Source organism: Thermothelomyces thermophilus, chromosome 1 (genome assembly GCF_000226095.1).
Source record: "Thermothelomyces thermophilus ATCC 42464 chromosome 1, complete sequence".
NCBI lineage: Eukaryota > Fungi > Ascomycota > Sordariomycetes > Sordariales > Chaetomiaceae > Thermothelomyces > Thermothelomyces thermophilus.
This window is the reverse complement of record NC_016472.1, coordinates 4,006,575-4,030,832: the sequence shown is the minus strand read 5'-3', so window position 1 is coordinate 4,030,832 and position 24,258 is coordinate 4,006,575. Positions and strand designations below refer to the sequence as shown.

At 57.7% G+C, this 24,258-nt stretch overlaps 7 protein-coding genes across 7 annotated transcripts; 3 read left to right on the top strand and 4 right to left on the bottom strand.

Moving 5' to 3' along the window:
* Positions 1–597: 597 nt before the first annotated feature.
* On the bottom strand, positions 598–5,977 carry MYCTH_2296214 (uncharacterized protein). Its single transcript, XM_003659284.1, has 2 exons — positions 1,209–5,977; positions 598–1,106 (listed from the first exon to the last, which is right to left on the bottom strand). The coding sequence occupies exons 1-2, from the start codon at positions 5,807–5,809 to the stop codon at positions 716–718; spliced, it is 4,992 nt and encodes a 1,663-aa protein (XP_003659332.1). The 5' UTR covers positions 5,810–5,977; the 3' UTR covers positions 598–715.
* A 539-nt stretch (positions 5,978–6,516) lies between these two features.
* MYCTH_2296210 (uncharacterized protein) lies at positions 6,517–8,878 on the top strand. The gene is made up of 3 exons (XM_003659283.1): positions 6,517–7,234; positions 7,446–8,391; positions 8,447–8,878. The coding sequence occupies exons 1-3, from the start codon at positions 6,751–6,753 to the stop codon at positions 8,637–8,639; spliced, it is 1,623 nt and encodes a 540-aa protein (XP_003659331.1). The 5' UTR covers positions 6,517–6,750; the 3' UTR covers positions 8,640–8,878.
* A 67-nt stretch (positions 8,879–8,945) lies between these two features.
* MYCTH_2088454 (uncharacterized protein) lies at positions 8,946–10,853 on the bottom strand. Its single transcript, XM_003659282.1, has 8 exons — positions 10,496–10,853; positions 10,385–10,423; positions 10,193–10,299; positions 9,824–10,130; positions 9,694–9,759; positions 9,566–9,627; positions 9,318–9,483; positions 8,946–9,238 (listed from the first exon to the last, which is right to left on the bottom strand). The coding sequence occupies exons 1-8, from the start codon at positions 10,743–10,745 to the stop codon at positions 9,117–9,119; spliced, it is 1,119 nt and encodes a 372-aa protein (XP_003659330.1). The 5' UTR covers positions 10,746–10,853; the 3' UTR covers positions 8,946–9,116.
* Positions 10,854–12,273: 1,420 nt separating this feature from the next.
* On the top strand, positions 12,274–15,261 carry MYCTH_2296201 (uncharacterized protein). Its single transcript, XM_003659281.1, has 4 exons — positions 12,274–12,687; positions 12,760–13,512; positions 13,566–13,942; positions 14,005–15,261. Exons 1-4 carry the CDS (start codon positions 12,433–12,435, stop codon positions 14,933–14,935), a joined length of 2,316 nt encoding a protein of 771 aa, XP_003659329.1. The 5' UTR covers positions 12,274–12,432; the 3' UTR covers positions 14,936–15,261.
* A 418-nt stretch (positions 15,262–15,679) lies between these two features.
* On the bottom strand, positions 15,680–18,079 carry MYCTH_2114944 (uncharacterized protein; the record flags this gene model as incomplete). Its single annotated transcript, XM_003659280.1, has 2 exons — positions 15,680–15,814; positions 15,902–18,079. The coding sequence occupies 2 exons, from the start codon at positions 18,077–18,079 to the stop codon at positions 15,680–15,682; spliced, it is 2,313 nt and encodes a 770-aa protein (XP_003659328.1).
* A 401-nt stretch (positions 18,080–18,480) lies between these two features.
* MYCTH_2296197 (uncharacterized protein) lies at positions 18,481–20,360 on the top strand. Its single transcript, XM_003659279.1, has 5 exons — positions 18,481–18,928; positions 19,081–19,122; positions 19,201–19,574; positions 19,644–20,063; positions 20,129–20,360. The coding sequence occupies exons 1-5, from the start codon at positions 18,736–18,738 to the stop codon at positions 20,234–20,236; spliced, it is 1,137 nt and encodes a 378-aa protein (XP_003659327.1). The 5' UTR covers positions 18,481–18,735; the 3' UTR covers positions 20,237–20,360.
* A 536-nt stretch (positions 20,361–20,896) lies between these two features.
* Positions 20,897–24,223, bottom strand: MYCTH_2296196 (uncharacterized protein). Its single transcript, XM_003659278.1, has one exon. The coding sequence runs from the start codon at positions 24,094–24,096 to the stop codon at positions 21,079–21,081; it is 3,018 nt and encodes a 1,005-aa protein (XP_003659326.1). The 5' UTR covers positions 24,097–24,223; the 3' UTR covers positions 20,897–21,078.
* Between the last annotated feature and the right edge of the window lie 35 nt (positions 24,224–24,258).

The following is a 24,258-nucleotide window of genomic DNA, read 5'->3' as shown; positions in this document are numbered from 1 at the left end:
TGGCTACCTTAGATAAATAACACTGGAGACAGATGCACTCTGTCCTCTCTCCACCACCTCCCCCCCCTCTTGGTCCCAGAAGAGCAACCCTCGAGGGCAGCCACGGACAGAGTGACGACGCCCCCATCCATCCATCCATCCATCCGTCCGTCCGTCCGTCCGTCCATCCGTCCATTCCTCCCAGCCCAACATTTCCCAGCCTCCGTCCTGACATGTCGCCCATCATCAGTCATCCTTCATTCATTCCAACTTTCCTTCGTCAAAGTCACAGCCGATCTTTCGTCTCTCATCCAACAATACGAGTAAAACAAAACAAAAGACAGACACCAATGCCCTTACCCTCGCACCACACACACACACACTCTCTCTCTCTTTCTCTCTCTCTTGCTCTCTTGCTCTCTCTCCCGTGGTATTTTCTCGATGGACAAACAAAGAAAACCGAGCAATCCAGCAAAAACAAATCCATCGTGGGTTCGTAACTTCTCCCCCCTCCAACTGACGGCGGTTGACCGTCAGCTGAAGATAGAGAGGTCCAGAAGAAGTCCAGAAGAAGGAGAGAACAGAAGAAGAAGAGAAGAAGAAGAAGAAGAAGAAGGGGAAAAACTATCTAATGAGAGCGGGACTGAAGGGCTATTCTTCCCATCTGTTTCCCCACCCCCCCGGGGGCTGCTCGATGATCGATGATGCCCTCTCACCTCCATCAACAACCCGCCGCCTACTGGGTGCGGTAAAATTTCTTGTACAGCAAATGCAGCAGCAGGTTGACGTTGAGCCTCAGGTTGCCCTCGAACAGGTTCATGAACTGGTGCGCCTCGAACTGCGCCTGCAGCAGGTCCTCGATGGACACGAGCGCGCTGGCGCCGGGCATCTGGATGTGGCCGCGGCTGCCCTCGATGCTGAAGACGCCGACCTCGTCGCACGAGATGGTCAGGTTGATCTGTCCCCAGTCGCGCTCGGGGATGCCCTTCCACGAGACGACGACGCCCTTGTCCGAGAGCGCCCGCACGCTGTACTTGTACGAGCCGAACTTGGGCACGCGCCCGGAGCGCTCGAGCTCGCGCTGGTGGTTATACTGCTTGGTGAAGGGGAGGAGGAAACGTTTTTTGCTGAAGGGAGAGAGAGAGGGGGAAGTCAGTCAGTTATTAGTCACGAGATGAACAGATGCGGTGCGGTGCGCGGACTGAGAAGGAAAAAGGAAGACGGCTTACCCTTTCTTGTTCTGCAGCGTCGCCATGGCTTGCTCAATATAGTCGTCGTAACTCTTCCGCTGCTGCTCGAGATACCTGGCCTTCTCGTGCAGATTGGCCAGCGTCAGGCGGACACCCTCGAGCTCTCGCTGCCGCTGCACTCTACGCCGGCTCTTGGTTCGGATGTCGACGGCAATGGCGTTGAGGACGTCCTGATAATGGTTGTGGCGCGAGATGCGGCCCATCTGTTCCAGCCGCAGCACGTTTTCCAGGGCGATCCTCTTGAGGTCCGCGTAGCTCATCCGCGTCACGTCGATCATGTTGGCGTCCGAGTAGGCGCCGCGGGTGTTGGAAGCGCTGGCAAAGTCCTCGCGGAGCAGCATTTCCCACTTGTGTTCATCCTCGGGAGTGATGGGCTTGACGAGGATCTCCAAGAGGTTCGCGCCAGTCTGCACACGAATAATGTACAGAATGCATCGCTTCGTCTCCATGAAAAGCGCCTTGATGTCGGCATCCGGATCCTCGAGGTCGCGAAGTTTGGGAGTCAGGAACATCTGTATATCCGATGAGCCTGCCGCGGTCATCTCGCTCTCGTTGTGCTTCGCGCTGCCGAGGTCGTGCATGATCTCGCGTAGCATGTCGTCCCTGCTCAGGCTCAAGTGCGGCAGCTCGGCGGCGATGAGATTGTGGATGGCAAAGATGTCGCTCATCTTGATGTACAAGGTCGGCTTGTTCTTGGCGTACAGGTCGTTGAATTCGTCGATGTCGAAGGTGCTCTCTGCGTCGGGCACATTGATGAGATTCTGGGTGAGCTCGCCCAGACGGTCAATGGACTCGGCGACGAAAGCATTGAGAGGCTGGAGGTAGATGTTCTCGCCGCCAAATTGCCTGCCGGATGCGATCTGGCCCAGGACTTTGGCGACCTCGCCCAGGTTCCGCTTTTGGAGCGGGCTCAGCTGCCTGTCCATGACGCCCACGTTCTCGGGCGTCGTGACCGCGGGCTGGAGATAGAACTTCCAGAGCCAGTGCGTGACAATCTGCAAGAGACGGCCTTGGGGCTCTGCCTGGAAGCGCTGGCAGAGGGCCTCGAACGTCTGCCGGCAAACGAATCGGAGACCGTAGGGCATGCGCGGAAGTAGATCTTCTAGGGCGGCGAGGAACTGGTCGCAGATCTCGCGGAGATCGCGCAGGTGATCGATAAACAGCGCCTTGGTCTCCGGGTCTTTGATTGCGAGCTCACGCGGGATGTCCAAGGGCCTCGTGCTCGGCTGGCCGGTCCTCAGCTCCTCCTTATTGATGGCGGACCGGTAAATCTGCATCGGGTCGCTCTCCAGGTCGAGCTCGGGATCTTCGATGATGTTGTCTCTGATGAGAGGGCCGAGCAGATCTCTCAGAAACTTTCTGTCTCTGGGGGACCTGGTGTAGTTGTGGAGGAGCCTGGGCCAGAAGAATTTGCCTCGCAGGTAGTCCTGAATGCTGCTGCACGCCTCGACTTCTTCGCGAATGGACCGCCCGATCAGCTTCAGCAGGTAGTACTCTTCCCTCCGCTTCTGTGCGTAACCGAAGAGACCCATCATGAGGTGCTCGATCCGCTTGCACTCTTTCTCGGCCGTCCCTTGCTCACGTAGGCGCCTGAAGAGCCTGGCCAGGTACTGGGGCTGCGTCTGGAGGGCGAAGAACAGCTGCTGGTACGACTCGAGCTTCCTCCTGGAGCTCTTGTTGAGCGCCTTCAGGTCGAATTGGTTAACGCTGGCCATGGTGCTGTTGGCCAGGAGGTTGCTGGCGTGCCCGCCGAAATTGTGCTGGTGCCTGACAACCTCGTCGAGCGTGATCTTGTTCTTGACGAGAAGAGCAATCTTGATGTCGAGCTGGTCAATGTACTGCTCCAGCATCTCGTTCTGCCGGACCTGCTGGACCACCGTCTTGCGCAACCGCTCAAACTCGACTTCTTCGTTGAAGTCGAAGTCGCTGTCGTTGAGAAGGTGCACAAAGTTCTTGACCGCGTTGACCGGGGGGTTCTTGCCGGATATCAGACTCTTGTAGGCCTGCCCTTGAAGCTTTGCGCGGACGAAGCTCTGGATCTTGACCACCTTCTGCATGTTTTCGTTGTAATGTCGCCTCTTCGCCTCGAACCTCGCCCGCACGATAAAGGCTTTGGCAGCAGCCTGAAGCTCGCCGATGGATTCCTCGTTCTCCTCGAGCTCGTCCAGGATCCTCGCCACTCTATCTCGGAGAAGCATCGCCCTCGCGAGGGACTGCAGACCAGAAACCTCCTCCTCGTTGGCCGCAAGCTCGTCGAGGAAGTCGTGGTGCTGCTGCCGGTAGAGCGCGCCGCGGATACGGGATTGCAGTTGGATGATCGAGTCTTCTTCCTGGTCCAAGGCTTCGAGAAGATCGGAGATGCGGTTTCGCGTCAGCATTCCCCTGATTATAGATTGGAGAAGCAGGATCTCGTCCTCGGCATCGACCAGGCTCTCCAGTTTCTCCGATATCTCCCTGCGCACCGCGGCCGCCCTGATGTGCGACTGAAGAAGGCCCAGGCTGGGCGAGTGCTCTTGCAATTCAGCCTTGAGTCCGTCAACGTTGCGCCGGGCAAGATTTCCGCGGCAGGCAGCTTGCAGCGTCTTCCACATCGGCGCCAGTTGCTCGAGCGCTTCTCTTTGCAGGGCAAGCTGGTCTCTTGCCAGCGCGGCCCTGGCCGCAGCCTGCAGGCTGGTGATAACAGCCGTTTGCGACTGCAATTCCGTTTGCTGATGTTCCAGGCTTTTTCGGAGCAGCAGCCCGCGGACGGCCGCCTGGAGTCCAGCGACCGGGGCAGACGTATGCTTCACCGCATGCTCCTGGGCACACATTGCTTTTCGGAGCAGGAAGCCCCGGAAGGTTGCCTGGATGGCTCGAATGGGACCGGCCGCCACCATCAACTGAGAACGCTGCTCTTGCACCTGATTGCGCACCTTCCTTGCCCGAAGGAGGCTCTGGAGCTTCAGAATGTCATCTTCGACTCTCTCCCAAGCCTGCTGTCTCCCTGCTTGCCGACGGCGGACGAGGAAACCGCGCACGGCGCTCTGGAGTCCAACGGCGAAGCGCCTCATCTGGAGTCGATAACCCATAATCTGGCGCGTGAAATCGCCCCTGATGCGTGCCTGGAGGTCAATAAGCCAGTCTTCGGAATCCCAAAGCTCTTGCATCATCTCGCCGAGCTGCATCCGAAGCACGGCACCTCGGATCTGGGCTTGCAGGTCGACCACTATCGCCTCGTTCTCGGCCAATTCTCTGTCGATTCTCTCCTCCTCCGTTTCCTCGGGCTCCGGAGGCTCTTCGACTCCAAAGTCTGCACCCATGTTCCCGAAGCTGGGCATGTTAGCCCCCAGCTTATCAAGGCCCTTCTGTGTCGCCTCCAGCTCATGGTGCTCAAACTCCAGCTGCCCGACCAGGTTGCCGATCCGGAAGCCGACAATGCCTTTCCTATAAAGCAGCCAGCTCAGCGCGTGGATGCAGTGGATGACCTTGGGAATGTTCTTTTTCTCGTACAAGTCGATGAGCTCGAAGCGGAATAGGTCGGGAAGTTCGACTTCATCCAGGTAGCGGAAGAATATGGCAATATTGTCCGAGTGCCGGTACTGAAGTCGCGGATGTCGAAAGATCTTGTACCGACGATGGGGGTTGAGCGATTCGACCACCTCCGCAAGGGTGACGCCGTCCCTCAAAGCCTCCTCCAGCTCCACGATGGGCGGGATGGTGCGCTGAATAACGTCCTCGATCCACTCCTTGGCCTCGCCGATGTGGCAAAGGTATTCGTAGGCCTGGAGGAACTGGCGCTGCTTATCCATCCAGTTCCTGCCTTCCCAGCCGTAGCCGCCTGTCCTCTGCGCCGGACGGCCGTTCCCTGCCTGGTCGGTCCTCTGCAGCCTCCGCCTGCCCCTGAGACCGACAACCTCCTGCGCCGGGGAGGTAATGGCGAAATCCTCGGCCGAGCCAGACTGGGCCAGCTTGGACAAGGTGCGCAGCTGGTTTGTCGACGAGCGGCCGAGCTTCTCCAGGTCCGGCGTGGAGAGAGGGGCTGTGTGCGCATGCACAAGGTGAGGTGGGACCGGGGGATCGCTGCCACGGCGGATGGATTCGGAGCGCGTTAAGAGGATCGACGTTGGGCGGACGGTAGGTGAGCCGCGGGGAGGGGTGGGCGGCGTTGGAGGAGTTGGCGATGGCGAGCCACGGTCGGCAATCGACAGCTTCCCAATGTCGACGCTGTGGCCCCGGTCGTGGCGAGCCGGAGCCCGGGGCGGTGTGGTCGGTCGGGGGACCTGGGGCAGCGGCCTTAGCGACTGTCGGGCGGCGTGGTAGATGTTCTCAGGCGTCGGGGTGGAGGGGTGGCTATGTGATGAGTGAAGCGGACGAGGTCGGCGGGAAACCTCGCTCTGGCCGCGCTTGTGTCCATAGCTGGAGTAGGTGCTCGAGGGCGAGGACGAGACGGAGGACCGATTAAACTCGTAGACGCCAGAGGAGGCGCTGGAGTAAGCTGAGGATGCCGACGATGATGCGGTCGAAGATTGTCGGGAGACCGAGGTCACATAGTCGGCCGTCTGCGTCTGCCGCAGCGGGTGCGGCCTGTAGGACGACGACATTTCTGGCTGTCGACTGTCTTGTCGTACGCAGAACAACGTTTAAGGATCACACGGCTGCGCGGCCGTCGAAGAGCTGCATTAGATCGGGCAGTTTCGTCTTGTTGTCCTGGGAAGAGCCGGAGCGCACCTGTGGGGCCGTGGTTTCAAGGTAAGTATCAATAGTCGTCACTGTGAAAAAGCCGAGAGGTCGAGCGATCCAACCAAGGAAATCTAGGTGATGGTGTTGGTGACCACTAACGAGTCACGGAAAATACAAGGATCGGGTCCGCGGGGTATTCGTCTTCTGTGGGCTCCCTGCAAATGCGGCGCGCAGCGCAATGAGAAAAGTTGAAAATATCACAAAATGGTGTTGCAAGAATGCAAGCAATCAAGAATGCGCAGCAGTGCCCTCATTCTGCCCAAGCAGTCGGCAGCAATTGGGTCGCAACAAGAAGTTGGAGTGACCAGGGTGGGCCGGCAGTTGAGTGGTTGGTATTCGACGAGAGCCCGCTTCCTCTTCAACTTGTTTACATGCAGATGTGATTCCCCAGCAACCGCACTTTGCCCCGCTGCCGCCTGCCGGCAGCGGTGCCCCACCTCCTGCTCAGCGAGATCCGGTCCACGGCCCGTGCCCTGACCGCCCGGCAGGGCCCACGGTTCTCGGCCCTACAAAAGCCCGGTCAAATTCTCACTTCGAGGTTCGCCAATTGCACGCTGATTGGAAAGTGGAGCGGTGCACTCCTCACCGCCCGCTGCTGCCCCGCAGTCGGACTTCGAGCGACTGGTGGGATAAAAAATTTCGAAGGCGAAACGCAAATCTTCTTCTTTTCCCTTTCTTTTGGGGGGGAACAGTCGGCCGATCCAGCCAGAGAAGTCGTCACTGTCTCCCCCCGCCAACACCCTTCTTTGTCTCGACCCTTCACCGGCCCAGTTGCTATTTGATTAGTTGCTGTTGCCCAGAAATGCCGGCGGCAAACGGTCCCAATGCCAGCGAGGGCGTCCTCGACTACCGGAAGGCGGTCGAGGTGCTCAAGGAGTACGAGCGTCCTGATGGTCTCAGTATTGACGAACTCATGGACTCTAAGGTCCGTGGCGGTCTGACATACAATGATTTCTTGCTCCTCCCTGGCTACATTGGCTTTCCCGCTTCTGCCGTCAACCTTGAATCGCCCGTGACCAAGAAGATCACGCTGAAGACGCCTCTGGTCTCGTCGCCCATGGACACCGTCACGGAGCATGAAATGGCAATCCACATGGCGCTCCAGGGCGGTCTCGGCGTGATTCATCACAACTGCTCGCCCGAGGCCCAAGCCGACATGGTCCGGAAGGTCAAGCGGTACGAGAACGGCTTCATTTTGGATCCCGTGGTCATCAAGCGGGAGACGACCGTTGGCGAGGCCATTGCTCTGAAGGAGAAGTGGGGTTTCGGTGGTTTCCCCGTCACAGGTTAGTTCGCTCATCAACTCTGATCAATCTTTCCCCCCTTTTCTCACCCGACTGCCATGATTACAACCTTTTTTATAACTTTCGTTCCACCGTATCGACCTATGTGTCATGGGGACTATATCACTGAAAATAATGATCTCTGGTCAACCTCATTGCGAATCAACTGCTGAAGTGCCGTTGTTGTTGATCTTAGCTAACGGCTGAATGACAGAAACCGGCAAACTGGGATCCAAGCTCTTGGGTATCGTCACGAACCGTGACATTCAATTCGAGGACGACCTGAGCAAACCTGTGTCCGAAGTGATGGTCACCGATCTCATCACCGCCCCGGCAGGGGTCACTTTGCTTGAGGCCAACAAGATCCTTGCCGAGTCCAAGAAGGGCAAGCTTCCGATCGTTGATAAGGAGGGAAACCTCGTTTCAATGATTTCGCGCTCCGATCTGACAAAGAACCTTGACTTCCCTCTCGCATCCAAGACTCCCGATTCCAAGCAGCTCATCTGCGCTGCTGCTATCGGCACCCGGCCCGAGGATAAGGATCGTCTTGCAAAGCTGGTTAATGCCGGTCTGGACATTGTCGTTCTCGACAGCAGCCAGGGCAACAGCATATATCAGATCGAGATGATCAAGTGGATCAAGCAAGAGTACCCCAATCTCGAGGTCATTGGCGGCAACGTCGTGACCAGAGAGCAAGCCGCGGCTTTGATTGCTGCCGGTGTGGATGGTCTCCGCATCGGCATGGGTAGCGGCAGTGCCTGCATCACCCAAGAGGTCATGGCTGTTGGCCGTCCCCAGGCTACTGCCGTCCACAGTGTCAGCAAGTTTGCTGCAAAGTTTGGCGTGCCGTGCATTGCCGACGGTGGCATCCAAAACGTCGGCCACATTGTCAAGGGTCTTGCCCTCGGCGCCTCGACCGTTATGATGGGTGGTCTTTTGGCTGGCACCACCGAATCGCCTGGCACCTCGTTTGTGTCTCGCGAGGGCAAGCTCGTCAAGGCCTACCGCGGCATGGGCAGTATCGATGCCATGCAGGACAAGAGGGCAGCCAGCGGTGGCAAAGACAGCCAGAAGAGCAATGCTGGCACTGCTCGTTACTTCTCGGAGGGTGATAGTGTCCTCGTTGCCCAGGGTGTCTCGGGCGCTGTTGCACACCGAGGGTAAGCTTCTATACGTATCCCAAAAGACTTGACTAGTGATGCTAACTCGCGACAGCTCCGTCTCCAAGTTCGTCCCGTACCTTGCTGCCGGTCTGAAGCACTCGATGCAGGACTGCGGCATGACCAGTCTCAAGGAACTTCACGAGTGTGTGGCCAACGGCACGGTGAGGTTTGAGCTCCGCACTGCCAGCGCCCAGCTGGAGGGTGGCGTGAACATGGAGTCTTATGAAAAGAAGCTCTTTGCTTGAGCAGATATGGTCTGGTGGGAACTGAAAGTTTAAGGAACGGGCAACAAGTGAAATGACACGGGACGGCTGCGGCTGCAACGGCTATTATGGAGTTTGGTGGGAAAACGGATGCGGTGACTGGGCCTACCGATCCTCCTGTAACACGGAGGATCAAGTCGATTTTCAGTGCACATAGTTCTAGCACGTTCGCTGAATATACGTGACTGTGACTGTGACTGCGTTGCTGGTATCAATGTATTCACACTCGTGTTTATTCCCGTTCACTTCGTACAAAACAACGTAGGGCGGCGGAAGGAGAGTGGTTCACATGAGATACGGGTAATTGTCAAGTCGAGAGAGAGGTGGTGCGGGTGGCTTTTGACCCACTAGCGACTCTTTTTTTGGTCTATCGCGCGAAAAGAAAAAAACCATTTCGTGCTAGCACTGTGCCACTCAAAACCGATCTAAATTAGATCTATGTTCTTTTGCCGCCGCTGCTCAGTTCTCCAGCGCGCTGGCCGGCAGAGTAGCAACCTTCTCCTGGAAGAGCTTGTAGGCCCTGGCCCAGACGGGCGAGTTCTGCCAGTCGTTGAGCTTGAGGAGTGAAGGGAGGAGGTCGCCTACGCCCGTGTCAGTATACAAAATAATACCAAAAAAAAAAAAAATCACCGGCATGCAGGGGGCTAGGTAGAAACGTACGGCTGAAAGCCTCGGACGCCTCGCGGGGCAGGAGCGACGGGAGGTGGTCGATCGAGATGACTGACAATGGGGGCCCGCTCTTCAGACCCTCGACGGGCACGGTGGGCTTGTCGAATGTGGTGGCGACAGAATAGATGGGGACTGGGGTGAAGGGGGAGGTGGTGTCCTGAAAACAAGACAGACATGTGTTAGTGCGAAGTTCCTGGAGACTAGGCTGGAATGTGAGAGTGGGAGTGGGCAAGACGTACGGCCGAGACGTCGCAGACGACCGAGAGCTTCCGATCGGGCACCTGGAGAGACTCCATGTTGACTGCGTCCAGAGAGTTAGCTGTCACGGCTCGGCTGGACCAATGCTTCTTCCGTGGATTCGGCTTACCGAAGTTGGGAATCTTGCTGGTCAGATAGATGCAGTTGACGAAGATATCGCTGTCGGTAATCTCCTCTGTACGACGCCATGTCAGCAAATGGTACGCATAGCTGATTCTCCGAGGCAAGGGATGACGCACTGAAGGGTCCGCCCTTGGCGGTCTCAGCCATATCCCACTTGAGGATGTTCTCCTCGGGCAAGCCGGCCTTGCGCAGGGCATCAACGGCGCCTGAGCCGCAACGGCCGAGAGCGCCAATGACAATGACGCGGGGCAGGCGACCGGCCTTCTTGGCGCCTTCTTCGAGCGCTTTCTTGACGTCGGCGACCAAGGCGTCCTCGTTGGGATAGCTCTCAACGCCGGGGAAGGGCTCGGTGTGGCTCAGCTGCCAGGCCCACACCTCGAGCGCGAGCGCAGCACCGGCGAAACCGGCGTGGAAACCAAAGGCCTGAGTTCCTGGTTAACAGCGAGCGTTCTGGGAGGGGGGAGACTTCGGAGGCTCAAACTGACAGCGACGCGGCGGCCACGATCGTCGACGAGGAATTCCAGGTCAAGGAGGGTGCCGCCGCCTCTCGGGAACCGGGCAAGCACCTTCTCCCAACCAGCCTGCTGCTTGTCTGTTGAACGATGGGAGTCAGAATCACACAGCTCGGTAGTTTGCGTGGTGTGACTGCTACTGGAGCAGACAGGGCGCGGACATACAGCAGTGGGCGAATTGAACGTGTACGTGCTTCAGAGGGACTATTGAATTGAGAGAGTCAGTGACGCGGGGCCTCTGGGCAGTCGTCGTTTCCGACTCGAGTGGCTACTTGCAGTCCTTCTCCTCGAGCTCCTTCAGGCCGATGATGATGTGCTCCTTGGGAGCGTCAACCCAGCTGTGCTCGGGCACCAGGTTGGCGCCGACAGCCTCGAACTCGGCATCGTCGAATATCCTCACGGGCGAGCGCTCAATGTTGAGGACATAGCCGGCCTTGATCAGCTCAGCGGCTGTTGCCGGCGTGAGGGCCGATCTGTGCTCGAGGGGCTTGGTCTCGCTGCGGAGATGCAGCACGGTGGGAGCCATTGCGACGTTCCTTTCTGTTATTCTGTTCTCTCTGTGGGTGATACAGCAAGGGGGGGACGATGAGAGCGTGTCTTTGGAACAATTGGAACAAAATCCACGGTAAGAGGCTTTTGCGAGGCGAGTGTGTGTACAGGTTACCCGTTATCGATACCGTTCACGGAAGTTTGACTTTCTGAGTCACCGCATTTCTGATGGGGCCCCGGCCGAGTTTCGGCGTGCGAAAACCCTAGGCAAACACGCCCAGCACCTGCAGCTGCAAGACACCAGGTAATTAACTACCTTACCTACCTTCGGTAATTCGTAAAGTGTAGTATACATACATACAGTACAGTACAACAGTACGGATGGTACATACCACATACCGCCCCTACCGACTTCCTATCCGGAAAAAGGAAAAATAACAGTGCCTGCACGACTACAGTACGACTTACAGGTACCTCGACGGATCCGTACACAAGGTACCTGACCTATATGTTTATGCATCATGCAAATGCAACACTTCGTGTCCCATGCCAAAGGAGAAAACTCCGTAGAGTTTCATTGGCCACACGGTAGCATCTGTTTTATCTGCCCTCAGTACACTACACTACCCCGTACCCATCTTCTTGCAGGATGGGCAGTGGGCTGACTTGCTCTAGTTGTAAAGTTGTGCAGTACGGAGTACTCAGGTACCGATCCGGAGATATGTAAGAGGAGACTCAACACGCCAGACGCACGGCTGCCTAGTGCTCCTCTCCTCTGGTGCTTTTCGCTCCATTGCCCCACGCACTGGGGGTCTTTCTGCGTAGCGTGGGGAAGCAATTGAGGAGGCTGGACCTGACCCAACGGAAGAACAGCCATGTGGGGCTGTCCGGCCGGGCAGCGTGCTTGACGGTACACAGTAGGTAGCAGTGCTGTGGCGTGCATTGAGAATGGTACACTACTTTAATACAATAATTACTGCTTCAAGTGCCTATGGTAAGTACCTTATGTAAGGTATGTACCTACCACTGTACACAGTACATGCCTAGGGACATTGCCAATAGTGGTATGTGGGTACGCATTCCGCACACTACGCTGCGTTTGTGCCGAAGCGCTTCGGGGAGCCGGGGCGGCAGAACAAATGCCCCGCGAAGAGAAATAAAGAAGATGGCATGGGCCCACCCACCGCCTTTTCTGAGCCGGCAGACTGGGAAAGGTTCGGACTCCACTCTGGCTGCTGTCAGACCCAGAGAACTGGTGGATCAGGAACGCTTTGGTCCCACCCCGGATCCTTGCTCGCACCGTCGGCGTGGGTTCCGACGAGGGCGAGTGAAGCGGGAGCATTGCAGAACACGGAGTGAATTCCGGTTGCCCTGAGTGGTGGTCCACTGCCGAATAGGGAGTACATACCCCAATAAGTGGTAGCAAAGGCTACTACTGCTCTTCCATACCTCAGGCTCTCACAAGGCACTCCCAGTGCACTCTGAGCAGCTTTTTTCCAATTTTGTAGGTACCTTACCTACGCCGGGCGCGGTGCGCAAGCTGCAAGGCATGAGTCGGACCATGAGGTCAAGTGCCAGTGGTCCTGCTGAGCCCATTGCACCTTCTCGGCGACTCCCCTTCCCCTTCCCCTTCCTGGGCATCCATTCACCATCACCACAACGGTCGGTCCCGGCGCCCATTTCTGTGGACGCTACGGGACCTTCTACCGCGCGGCGGGCCCGTCATGACGCCCTCGGGCTCCCAGTCATTCTCTCCTCCGGTACAGCACTCTGCTTGGCCGTTGCGACGGCTCCTGCCCGCTAGTACCGCTGCTTATGGAGCAGCAGTAAACGGAACGCGCGAGAGACCAGCGTCACACGTTCACCCGGTCGGTGCTGCTCCTCCTTCAGGCGCCCCGACGCCCGTCCCTCCCCCTCGTCGCAAGAGATCGGCGGCGACAACCGCAGCCTGCGGTGCGTGCAGGAAGCGCAAGTCCAAGGTAGGCATGATGTCTCCGTGCCGGGGGAAGCCAATTGCTGATGACTTGTAATTTTTCTTGTTGCGCTCCAAGTGTGATGGTGAGCGGCCGGCATGCTCCATCTGCCGTGACCGCGGCACCCGCTGCGAGTACGATACCAATGCCGCCGAGACGCACACCCAGGCGCTCAAGCGCAAGTTCCACGAGCTCCAGAGCCAAAAATCGGCATACCAGCAGGTATACGAGGTGTTGCAGACGAGATCCGACGACGAGGCCAAGGAGGTGTACCGGCGTATTCGCACTGGCAGCGATGCAGCTTCCATCCTCCGCCATGTCAACTACGGCGACGTGCTCGTTCAGCTGGCCCTGGTCCCCGAGGCTCGATACCGCTACGAGTTCCCTTACCTTCCCGAGATGCCCCCCTTCCTGCGGAACCTCGACAACCCGTACCTCGACTCGGAGGTATACGAGTACACACTCCGCCAGACGCCCACGCCCACGACTCAGGTTCCCCAAGCCGGCCAGCACCAGCCCCAGCAGCTTCCGGCGCCTGAAACGGCCAACGGTGCCGGATCGGTGTACGGAACTGGGCAACGAGACCCATACCTGAAGCCCTACCTATCTGCCACTCTTGTCCATCCTTGGCTGGACTCTATAAAGCCGTCGAAATGGACCGCCGTCAGCTCCGATGATGGCCTGATGCGAAAACTCCTGCACGATTTCTTCCTCTTCGAATACGACTGGTTCACCTTCTTTCACAAGGACTCCTTTCTGGAGGACATGGCCACCCAGAACCCCCGCTTTTGCTCCCCTCTTCTGGTTAACGCTCTGCTGTGCTTAGGATGTGTGAGTCCCTCGCTACGCCGACGCATGTCTGACTCTAGCTGACTTCCTGGAAGACGTGCCACCGCGGGCTCCACGGGCGTGCCGAGTTCTGGAATCCCCAAACACTTGGCTACCAATTTCTTGCCGAAGCCAGGCGGCTTTTCGAGATTGAGTCCGAGCGTGAGAGGCCATGCGAAAATCCTGAGGATCCCAACCGGGAACGCAAGGAGAGAGAATGGGAGCAGAGCAGGCTCACCACGATACAAGCCGCACTTTTGCTGACTCTCGTCTATAATCTGAACGGCTCTGATAGGATCGGATGGCGCTTTACGCTGACGGCTATCAAGATGGCCGAGCAAATCCAACTGCTAGGCCCCCCACTTAAACATCACGGGCCAGAAATGCAGCGAGCAAGGACGTATACGGCCTGGGGATTGTTCTGCTGGCAAGCGTACGTTGCGCTGGTTCACTACGCCACATTTTTTCAGGACGGCAACTGACAGCGATTTGTAGTCTGGGCTGCTATCATTACTTACAGCCACCTCCGATCAAGAAACCACCAGAGACACCTCTCCCGGACCCCTTAGAACAACCGCAGTGGTATGGCGAGCAATGGCTGAAATACCCCCTGAGCCAATCTCGCCTGCCAACTTACCACGGATACCTCTTCAAAGCGATCGCCGACTTTTGGACCATCATTAATGACATCTCGGTGGCTACCTTCTCGCCCAATCGCTCGCCCGTCAAGCTACCGGCTCACCAGATCTCCGAGTTCTACAATCGGCTCCGGGCCTGGTACCATAATCTCCCCGAGCCCCTCACACCAAAGAAGATTGTCCTTCCGCACCAGCTTAAGCTGCACATGCACTACAATCACATGCTCATCGACCTTGTCACGCCCATACTAGACCACACCGGTAGCCCTGAGATGCCGTTGCCTTGCTCACCGCGCGGCATTTACAATGAGGCCGTAACTCATCTAGAGACACTCGTACGGCTATACTACTTGCGCCACGGATTTGAAGCCACCGACACCTTCCTCCTCCACTTTCTCGGCTTCCTCAACCACATCACCATGAACGCAATCGAGACGAGCGCGGGCTCTTCCTTTCTCGAAGCCCGGCGATCGACGTTGCTACTTCTCACCAAAGGAATCTACGAACAAAGCAGAAATCATTTCGTCGCCAAGGCAATCCTGCGCCTTCAAGTAGGCTTGATGCGGCCGGAGGATGTCGAGCTGCTCAGGCACCACGTCGACATTGAGGCGAACCATGTGATCTATGGGCCACTGGAACAAGCGGTCCACACCAACTGGCCCACGTACTCAGTCGGCCTCGAGACGAAGGCCGAGCAGCTACGGCAGGGTAAGACATTGGCGACCTGTCTCGAAACGTTGTCGCTGGATTCGAACTCGTCGCGGGCTTCGAGTAGCTCCTCAACGTAGCCAAGACACCGAACGTTTGTGTCTGGCGCGAAATGGCGCATCTACTACATGTGGACGAGCGCGAACTGCGTTAGTGGTGGATACATCATTTACTCTTTTGAGAGAACTTGGTTGTTTATCTCAGAAGTGCCAGTTGCTTTGTGGCTTTCCGGCCTGCCGGATCGCAGTGCTACAAATGCCACAAGAACACTTTAGCCTTTTCGCTGTCGGAAGGCGACAACAAAATATACCAATTCCAGCTCCAATTAATAACTTGGATAAGTCAGCGTTTGTTTATTTAGTGGCCTTTAATCAGCTACGGTTTTTATCACGAGAGATGAATCTCAGCGCACAGCTGTAACGGTAGAATAACTACCAACTGTTATCTCTTCAGATATCGTGAACCGAACTCCCCTTTTTTTCCTTCGATTTCAAACAGCTGGGTAATGCCGATATATTGCGAGTCCCCAAACTCAACCAGCCAGCAGAATGAGAACAGGACAGGTTATGTATGCAACAGAGATTAACACAAGAAGCACCAAAAACCAGGGGTAGGGTTCGGAACCAAAGCCGAAGAGTTGCATGCCAGGAAATGGGATGACAGGAGCCAAAATGTACATTCAACATCAATCATCATCATCATCATCATCATTATCATATCATTATCATCATCATGGCGGATCGCTCTACCCTAGCTATCTGTCTCACAATCCCTTCCGAAATACCGGGCCTCCGTTACCCCGTAACCCCCCTTGTTCCGTTCCATCATGGCAGCCTTAACTCCTCCAGCTCACCAACCTCGACCGTCCGCTCCTTGCCCCGCCACAGATACCGGACCCTCAACACCTTGTCGCCGGGGCCACTCAACGGCGCCGGGTCCCAGAACCCCAGCAGCCGGCTCTTGCGCAGCCCCGCCGGGATGACCAGCCCGTCGCCGTCGCCGTCGCCGTCGACGAGCGCGGCCACGGCGATGGTCACGTCGGCCACCTCCTCGGGCGGCGCGTCCCGCACGCCGTACTTGGCGCCGGCGATGACCAGCCCGCCGCGCTGGCGCTGGGCCGCCTGGCGCGGCTCGACGCCCGTGGCCAGGACGACCGTCAGCTCGTCCGCCTCGGCGCGGCGGCGCGCAATGTGCAACTGCACCGTCTTGGCGCCTCCTCGTTCGGGCTCGGCGGTCGTGGAGGTCGACGACGCCTTGCGCGCGCACCAGCGGCGCCGGCGGTAGCATTCCCATGCGGCGAAGGCGGCGAAGGGGAAGATGGTGGTCCAGAAAAGGAGTCTGGTGGCAAATCTGGATCTTGCCGTGGTGCTGTTGGCTACCAGAAAGGGGAGGCTGATGCGCTGGCCGAGACGGGACCAGTAGAAGGAGAGGTGTAGATTGCTTGGGGAGAAGCCGATTTCCAATCCGGCTTTGGAGAAGCGGCCGATGCGTTTGAGGGCACGGAAGGCGAGGAAGAAGAAGTCGTGCTGGACTGTGCTTGCCAGCTCGACTTCAGCGCGGAGGCCGGTCCTGGATTTCGGGGAGGATCTGGTTTGGGCGCGTGAAGCGAAGAGATCGCGGCCGTAGCGGAGGTAGGCTGCTGCATTACCAGGGGTGAAACCCACGGACGCTGTCCAAGAGCTGGGCTTGCGCTCGTCCAGGTCGCTGTCGAGGGTGGAGAGGCCCCTTTCGGAAGGCTTGGTGAGTGCCTGTCCGGACTGCATGCCCAAGTCGTGCCTCCCGAAGGCATAGCCGATTTCGACGGTTGGCGAATTGCGGAAGGCCTCTACCATGGGCGCAAGTCCACCCACAGTCTTGGAACATCGGGAAAGTTCCTGGCATTCTTTGGATATGCTGGGGTTCCAGTCACCTCCGTCTGCGATCAAGAAGGCCGTGCCGGAACCGACTCGTTCATGGACGGCAAACCCCAGGGTCGAATGCAGGCCGGGGCTGCGGGTAAGAGGCTTCCGGGCCGAAACTTCGATGTTGAGTGGTTCGTCAGCACCAGACAGATTCACCGAATAGCCTACCCGTGTCGTGGTGGAGAGGTGAGGGAGAAGTTCCAACTCGTGTTCGACGACAAGGTCCGGCCCCGCGACAAGGGTAGGATCTCCGCGCCAGGAGAGAGCCTGGCGGAGGTTTAAGCTCAGCAGCGGAAGGAATTGGGAGGCCAGCAACTGCTCCGCGCGCCTCCTCCCGTGGATCGAAGGGCCTGGTAGCTGATAGCGGTCACTAAGGGATGGCGCAAGCCTGATTCGTTCATCTAGCAATCCGTGTGTCGCACCGGTAATTGTCACGGTCGGATCGGCGACCCGAACAAAAGGCGACCCCTCAACCTTGGGGGCTCCTTTATTGGGCAATCCCTGAAGGAACACCACCATTCTCTCAACAGATTGTCGCAAGGCTGGCACGCCAGTGGTGGCTGTTTTTCGGAGGGAGAAATCCAAAACCCTCAGTTCTAACCCGTGCTGGCGCGAGCCCCGTTGAGAGGTGAGCAATGGCGCAGCAGCAGCAGCAGCACCAACCCGGAAACAGAGGTCGGTATTCGCCCTGGATTCCCGCTGCGTCAGGAGAAGATACTGCTCCTGGATCTGGTTCTCGTAGCTCTCACAGCTCCCTGGACCCGGGAGGTCGTCGTCAATGAGAGGCTCAGGCGAGTCCGATGCCGGTTCGTGAGCCTCCGACAGGTACAGGTCATAAGCTAACCTTCTCGAAGGCTCGACCAGAGTTTCACAGGCGGCCTGGGTGAGACCCAGGTAGAAGGCAGCAGAGCTCCGTAAACGGGGAGGCTGCTTGTCGACTGCCAGCACCTCGAGGAGACGGTAGGCGGCATCACAAACCTGGTCGGGAGACAGGGACACACCCTTTGGCAGGCATAGCAGCTCGTAATAAGTTCGGTTGGCCACGCTGCTTAGGACCCAAACTGGGGTTTGCTTTCCGTCGTCGTCGTCATCGAGCTCGTTTGCTCGGACAGCTCCCGAGGCCAGAGTCGACCGTTCCAGGACCGATGAGGCATCGTCGAAGCCAAACTCGTACTCCTTCTTGGTTACGGCAAACTGCTCCTGTAATGAATACCGTGACTCAGCGTGCCGCAATAGATGGCTAGAGTTGTAATAGGCCCTGGACCGGATGGAGGTGCCATCGTCAAGGCCAGCAGGCGGGATACGGCGCGATGCCAGGTCCATCTTCCACTAGATGTCACCTTGTTGACAACGCACAGGAAACGTGAGAGTGAAGAGGGAAGATATAATGACGAAGCCCGTCTCGCGAGACCGGCTTCCTGGGACTGAGCCCACCGCATAATGGACCGTGCCATTATGATGCGACGCTATGTTATAGACAGGGGTCGTCCGCGACGGCCAGACATCGAAAGATCGCGTGTCGGCGGACGCGCTTGGGGAGACTCAAACACGCCACGCCAATTCGTGGGAATGGTCGGTATATGTTCTAGGTTGCATCACGTTTACGGTGAGTTGCGAGTACGATTCACACACCGTGTTGAGCAGGAGTCCGTAAATTATAAAATGGGAAGCCTCGAATCCTCAGCTACCCTTTTAAAATTCAACGCTGTGATTCTTTTCGAGTTAAGATTCTCGAAAGTTGAGATTTTTGTGTGCCTACCCCCCGAGCTAGGTTCCTCTTACCTGACTGGCGGCGGCGGCGGCAGCAGCAGCAGCAGCAGTAGCGACTGCCTGCAGAGAGACCACAGCCGTGGCTGCTAAGTTTGGGCTCAGTCCGGCGCCTAAGGCAGGAACTGCGGGGACCGATAAGGTGCTTATCAGCGAGCAGCACCGAGCCTTGGCTAACGACCGCAACCTATTGGATCGAAAAAGCCCTGGAGATGTTGCCGGTGTGCCCCTCGATCGCGCTGCTAGCCCTCTTTCCGACGACACCACCAACCTGCTACATCAACGCCTCGTCCCCGGCAGGCTGCGCGCACCCAAGCGCCAACGTCGCAAACATGGCTCGAGTCTACGCCGATGTCAACCAGAACATGCCCCGTAGTTACTGGGACTACGACAGCGTTAACATCAGTTAGGCATCCCCCCTTCCCCGTCTCGCTTCACTTGGTCAAACAATTGCGCCCCGGGGCGTAGTAGGGCCCTGCAGGCGTCCAGCGTTCCTTGCATCTCAACTCCGATACCCGCAGGTCGAAGTGCGCACATCGCTGACTCGTCGCATACAGGCTGGGGAGTCCTGGAGAACTACGAGGTTGTTAGGAAGATCGGTGCGTATCCCTCGTCCGGCTCAACCCCTCCCCACGCATTCCATGCCCGCTGACCGCTGACCGCTCTCCACTGCGCAGGCCGCGGCAAGTACTCCGAGGTGTTTGAAGGCATCAATGTCGTCAACTACCAGAAGTGCGTCATTAAGGTGCTCAAACCGGTCAAGAAGAAGAAGATCAAGCGCGAGATCAAGATCCTGCAGAACCTGGCCGGCGGGCCCAACATCGTTGCCCTGCTCGACGTGGTCCGGGATTCGCAGAGCAAGACGCCCTCGCTCATCTTCGAGTACATCAACAATACCGACTTCCGCACTCTCTACCCCAAGTTCAACGACATCGACGTCCGCTACTACATCTACGAGCTGCTCAAGGCCCTCGACTTCTGCCACAGCAAGGGCATCATGCACCGCGACGTGAAACCTCACAACGTAATGATTGATCATGAGAACAAGAAGGTATGCTGCTGCCCGACCCTCGCCTAGCTTTCGTTGTGGTACCCACGGTCTCCTGACACCCTCTCTCAGTTGCGCCTCATCGACTGGGGTCTGGCCGAATTCTACCACCCGGGCACGGAGTACAACGTCCGCGTCGCCTCTCGCTACTTTAAGGGCCCGGAGTTGCTCGTTGATTTCCAAGAGTACGACTACAGCTTGGACATGTGGAGTCTCGGTGCCATGTTTGCCTCGATGATCTTCCGCAAAGAGCCCTTCTTCCACGGCAACAGCAACGCCGACCAACTCGTCAAGATCGCCAAAGTCCTGGGCACCGATGACCTCTTCGACTACTTGGACCGCTACGAGATCGAGCTGGACGCCCAATACGACGATATCCTGGGCCGCTTTCAGAAGAAGCCCTGGCACAGCTTCGTCAACTCGGAGAACCAGCGCTTCGTCAGCAATGAAGCCATCGATTTTCTCGACAAGCTGCTGCGTTACGACCATGCGGTAAGTATCAGCTAGCCATCCGCGCTCGGGGGATTCCTGATTCCACTGACGCCTGAACTTTCCAGGAACGCCTTACCGCGAAGGAAGCCATGGCTCACCCCTACTTTGCGCCCATCCGCGACCCGGAAATTCTGCAGCAGTACCTGGCCGGTAACGAGGTAGTCTTGCGCTAGCGTGAATGTTTCTTTTTTTTTTTTTAATGCGCCGCGTTGTTCACCACATAACTACCTCGACGAAGCTGCTTCTTCGCCCCCGCCGGCCCGTCTGCGTAGTCCGGGTGTTAGGATCCTGTTCCTAAATAAAAACGAGGTTGTCACGGGTGTTGCTTGTCTACCGGTGCCATGAGACGCCAAAGAAGAACATCCTTCAAACCCCCCCTCGTATACCCCTACGCGATGCACCGCTGCAACAGCGACGCGGTCACGTCTTCAAATGGCGGGAGGGCACCGGGCCTTTCCGGGAGCCCATAGCTAGGGGTTCATAGTGGACATGGTGATGGAACTTTTTTTTTGAAGGCGAGTGCGGATCTTGAAGCATGGACAGGAGTGCGTTGGCTAAGTTGGTTACGATCCGGCATGGGTGGATGGGGGTTTCAGGCGGGGTTTGCGAATTCTTGATGGTTTGTTTGAACAAAGTCGTCTCATGTTGCATGCCGTCTTGATTTTGCTCCGTTCCGGACGGGGGGCAAGATCAGACTTTATGGACTACCGTGTGTTAATGGGTTCAAAAATTGGGGGCGTTTTGCGTCTGCCGGTTCTTTACGAACATCCTCCCACTTCTTTTGAGACTGTTCATTCGCTTCATGAACCGCTTAAGAGATTGGGAAACAAAGGCTGATTCATAATGGTTGGATTGTTTTGTTCGCTCGGACCGAGACCCCCAGGCCATTCCGTCCACTCCACCACCAAAGCTAGCCTGTAGTTACTTCGACTCGACTTTCCCCCTTCCTTCCCTTCTCTTCTCTTACCTGCTACTAGCCCATCCGGTCCCTAGTTTTAAACCGAGTTCGAACCCCTCATAGACAGCTGAAGCAAAAGTCCCTCTCGCACCTGAACCCAGCCTCCCCGCACCGCCGCATGGTGCCCCCGGGGGTGCGGACGAGCTCTGACTCGTCCGAGAGCAAAGACCCGGAAAAAAAAGAAGAACGAACGAAAGAACCGGACGGCGTCGCCGGCCCGTCCCCTCTCCCCGTCCCCATCCCATTCCCCATCCCCATCCCCGTCGCCGACTTCCTCCTCCCTTTCCCACTCCCTCTCTGTCCCCTCTGCCCTCTGTTGGCGCTCGGGGTCCCTGGCCCGGCGCTGCCGGGCGCCAGCAAGCCCAGCCGGACGTGGTGGCCTGCGGGCGTGGAGCGGACGGTCGACGACGCGGTGGGTTTGAGGGGCGTCAGGATGGAGAGCTCGTCCTCGTCCTCGTCTTCGTCTTCGTCTTCGTCTTCGTCTTCGTCGTCCTTGCCGTTGGCGCGGGAAATCGCCAGGAGGGAGAGGACGCCCGCTCTCTTCTTCTTCTTCTTCTTGGCGGTGGTCGTGCTTGTCGCTGCCGCTCCGCGGTGGGGTTCGCTGGAGCGGCGACGGCGGCGGCGGCGCGCCGTGGCCTTGATCGGCGTGCGAGGGCCTCCTGAAGGGGGTGGTGGTTGTGGTTGTGATGCCGGTTCTTCTTGTCCGGAGAGGGATGGGGAGGACGGCTGGGCCTTGGACATCGGGTCGGTGAGAGTTGGGGATGGTGCCGTGGCGAGATGGGTCGAGGTGTCCTGGTCTTCTTCCCCTGTTGTCGGGAATGGTGGATCGGAATCCTCAATCTCCAGAGTCCGGACTGTTGTGCTGGGGCAGCCGACGGGCTGTCGGGTGTTGGGAGAGGTCTCGGGTATCTCCTGCCTCCTGGGCAGCCCGAGGGAGATTCTTTTGAGACCAGCTGGCCTTCCGGCTGTCCCGACCGGAGTCTCCTGCGACTGATGTTCCTTCCCGCGTCTCTGCCTTTTCTCAAGGGGCGTTGTTCCGGCCGTCTCGGCCAGCGTCTCTAACTTGGATTCTACAGCTTGTGCCTTTGAACCTGGTCGGATGATCGAAGACACTTCAGTCTCGAGGTTTGCTCTCGTTTCCGCAAACGAACGTAGTTCCTCACGGCCAACCTGCCGACCGTCCGCAGCCACCGAGCCTTGTCCGCGTGGCACATCCCTCTCCTCTCCTGGCGGTTGTAGCAAGCTGTTTCCGTGGCGAGCCTCGGTGTCATCTAGAATGAGACTGAGGGCCGGCGACTGCTCCCGCGTGCCGACTGAGTCGCCCAGTTCTTGGGCTACTTCGTCTACGGCCGGCTCCTCGCTGGAGCTCGCCACTGCTGCTGTATCGTTCTGAGGATGAGTTTCACGCAACGCGCCATGTCCCGAATTTTCATTTTTGTCAGTGAGCTTGAGCTGTGATACCTCTTTGGGCAACGTTGGCTCTTCTTCATCCGAGAACGCGTACGCCGGGTCCACAAGGTTCCTCGAGAAGACCTCCTCTGATGCTGCTGGGTCCGTGTTCTGGTTTCTGACAACTGTGTGTCTGCTTGGAACTGGGAGATATGCGTCCTGGATGTTAGATCTGTGCGGATCTGTCCGGAGATAGGAGATATCCGGAGGATCGATGTGAGCGGTTTGTGAGTCTTGGTCAGTTGTCTCCGGTGTCAAGATCCTGAACGCTCGGGAGTCAGGAGGAGTCTTTGCTACTATCTCGACCCGGAGGATTTGGTTCCGGGGTTTCTGAGCCAGTTTGGTCTCTTCTCCTGAAAGGTTGACGTATAGATCAGGTTCAGCTTCCATCCCGGTTAGAGCCCTGGACTCGCCAGGCATGGACTCCCTCGTTTCTGGCAGACTCTCTAGGGCATTATTGCTTGCTGGCCCCGGCGAAGGACCAAGCACACTCGACACGGGAGGCTCATCGGTCTTTGTCGGTGTTGGTGTGGTAGGAGTACCCGCTGCCATGTCCTGGGGGGCGGGCCGAGGTCCTCTGACCTTGGTAGGACTCTTTGCATCACTTGCTGGTCCAGCGGGCTGGGTCCTCCGCACGGCCGTTGCTTTACTCTCGTCCATTTTGGTCAGTACCTTTGCGGATTTTGGTGGCCTGCCACGCCTTCTGGCTTGTCCCTCAACAGATTTGCGGCCTGTTCCCGGGGATCTCCCTCTCTTCTTGGTCGGGGTATTTTCCTGCGGAGGGCGTGGCTGAAGGACCTTCTGCTTCATGGTAAGTCCGCCGATATTCTCCTTTTCCTTCTCGAGAGTAGCCGAGCCCAGAAAAATGTCATCCTCATCGTCGCCACCCTGCTCCCGAGCAGCGCTCAAAGACAGTCGCGCTACCTTCTTTCTTACCGAGCCGGTAAATCCTCCCGATGCTGGCCCATTCCTGGCAAGCGGAACGGGCAAATCAGGTGCCCTCCAAACTGGGTCAGTGGCAGGCACAGAGATTGGCGTGCCGTGCTGCACCGATTGTCCCCCGAACGGCACCTGGCCTGGATACGTCATGTTGGAAAGCACCGGGGATGGTCCTCTTCCCAGACTCGGCGACGCCCCAGGCCACCCTTGCGTCGAGAAAGGGATTGCTCCAGGTCCGGGAGATGCCAAGGGCATCACTGTCTGCCCAACCTGACTGAGGCGGCTCTCGACCCTCTTACCCCTCAGCATCCTGTCCTCTTCATTCAGGGACCCGGTCGCAGAAGCGCCGTCGCTTCCTTCATCGTCGCTTTCATTGGTGCCTCCCAACTGCGCGTCCTTGAGCGATTGGATATGTCCATTGTCCACGACGATCCTGCCGGTCCGGAGGTCAATCTCGTCGGCGACACCAGTGAAGTCGTGCCCGTACTTCTCAAAGATGCGCTCGAACGCCGACTTCAGCTTGAGGGCGGCAAAGGCGCGCGACCGCTCGAGTCGGGCGGCCGGGTCGCGGCGGGCGTTCACGTCCTCGGGCTGCTCGTTGAGCTCGTCGGCTTCCGGGTCGTCATAGTCGGGATCCTCGAACGGCGCGGGGCCGAATCGCGGGCGCTTGGCTGGGGGTACTTCCATGGCGTTTGCATGGCTGTGGATTGTTTAACCTTGGTATGCACCTTACATAGTCCGTACCCCAGGTTGTCCGGTGCTTGTTGCCTATGGAGGTAGCGGCGGCTTCCAGTGTTTGGATTTAGTGTGCTTGCAGTAAGTTAGCGCGCAATAACTATGTAATCCGTA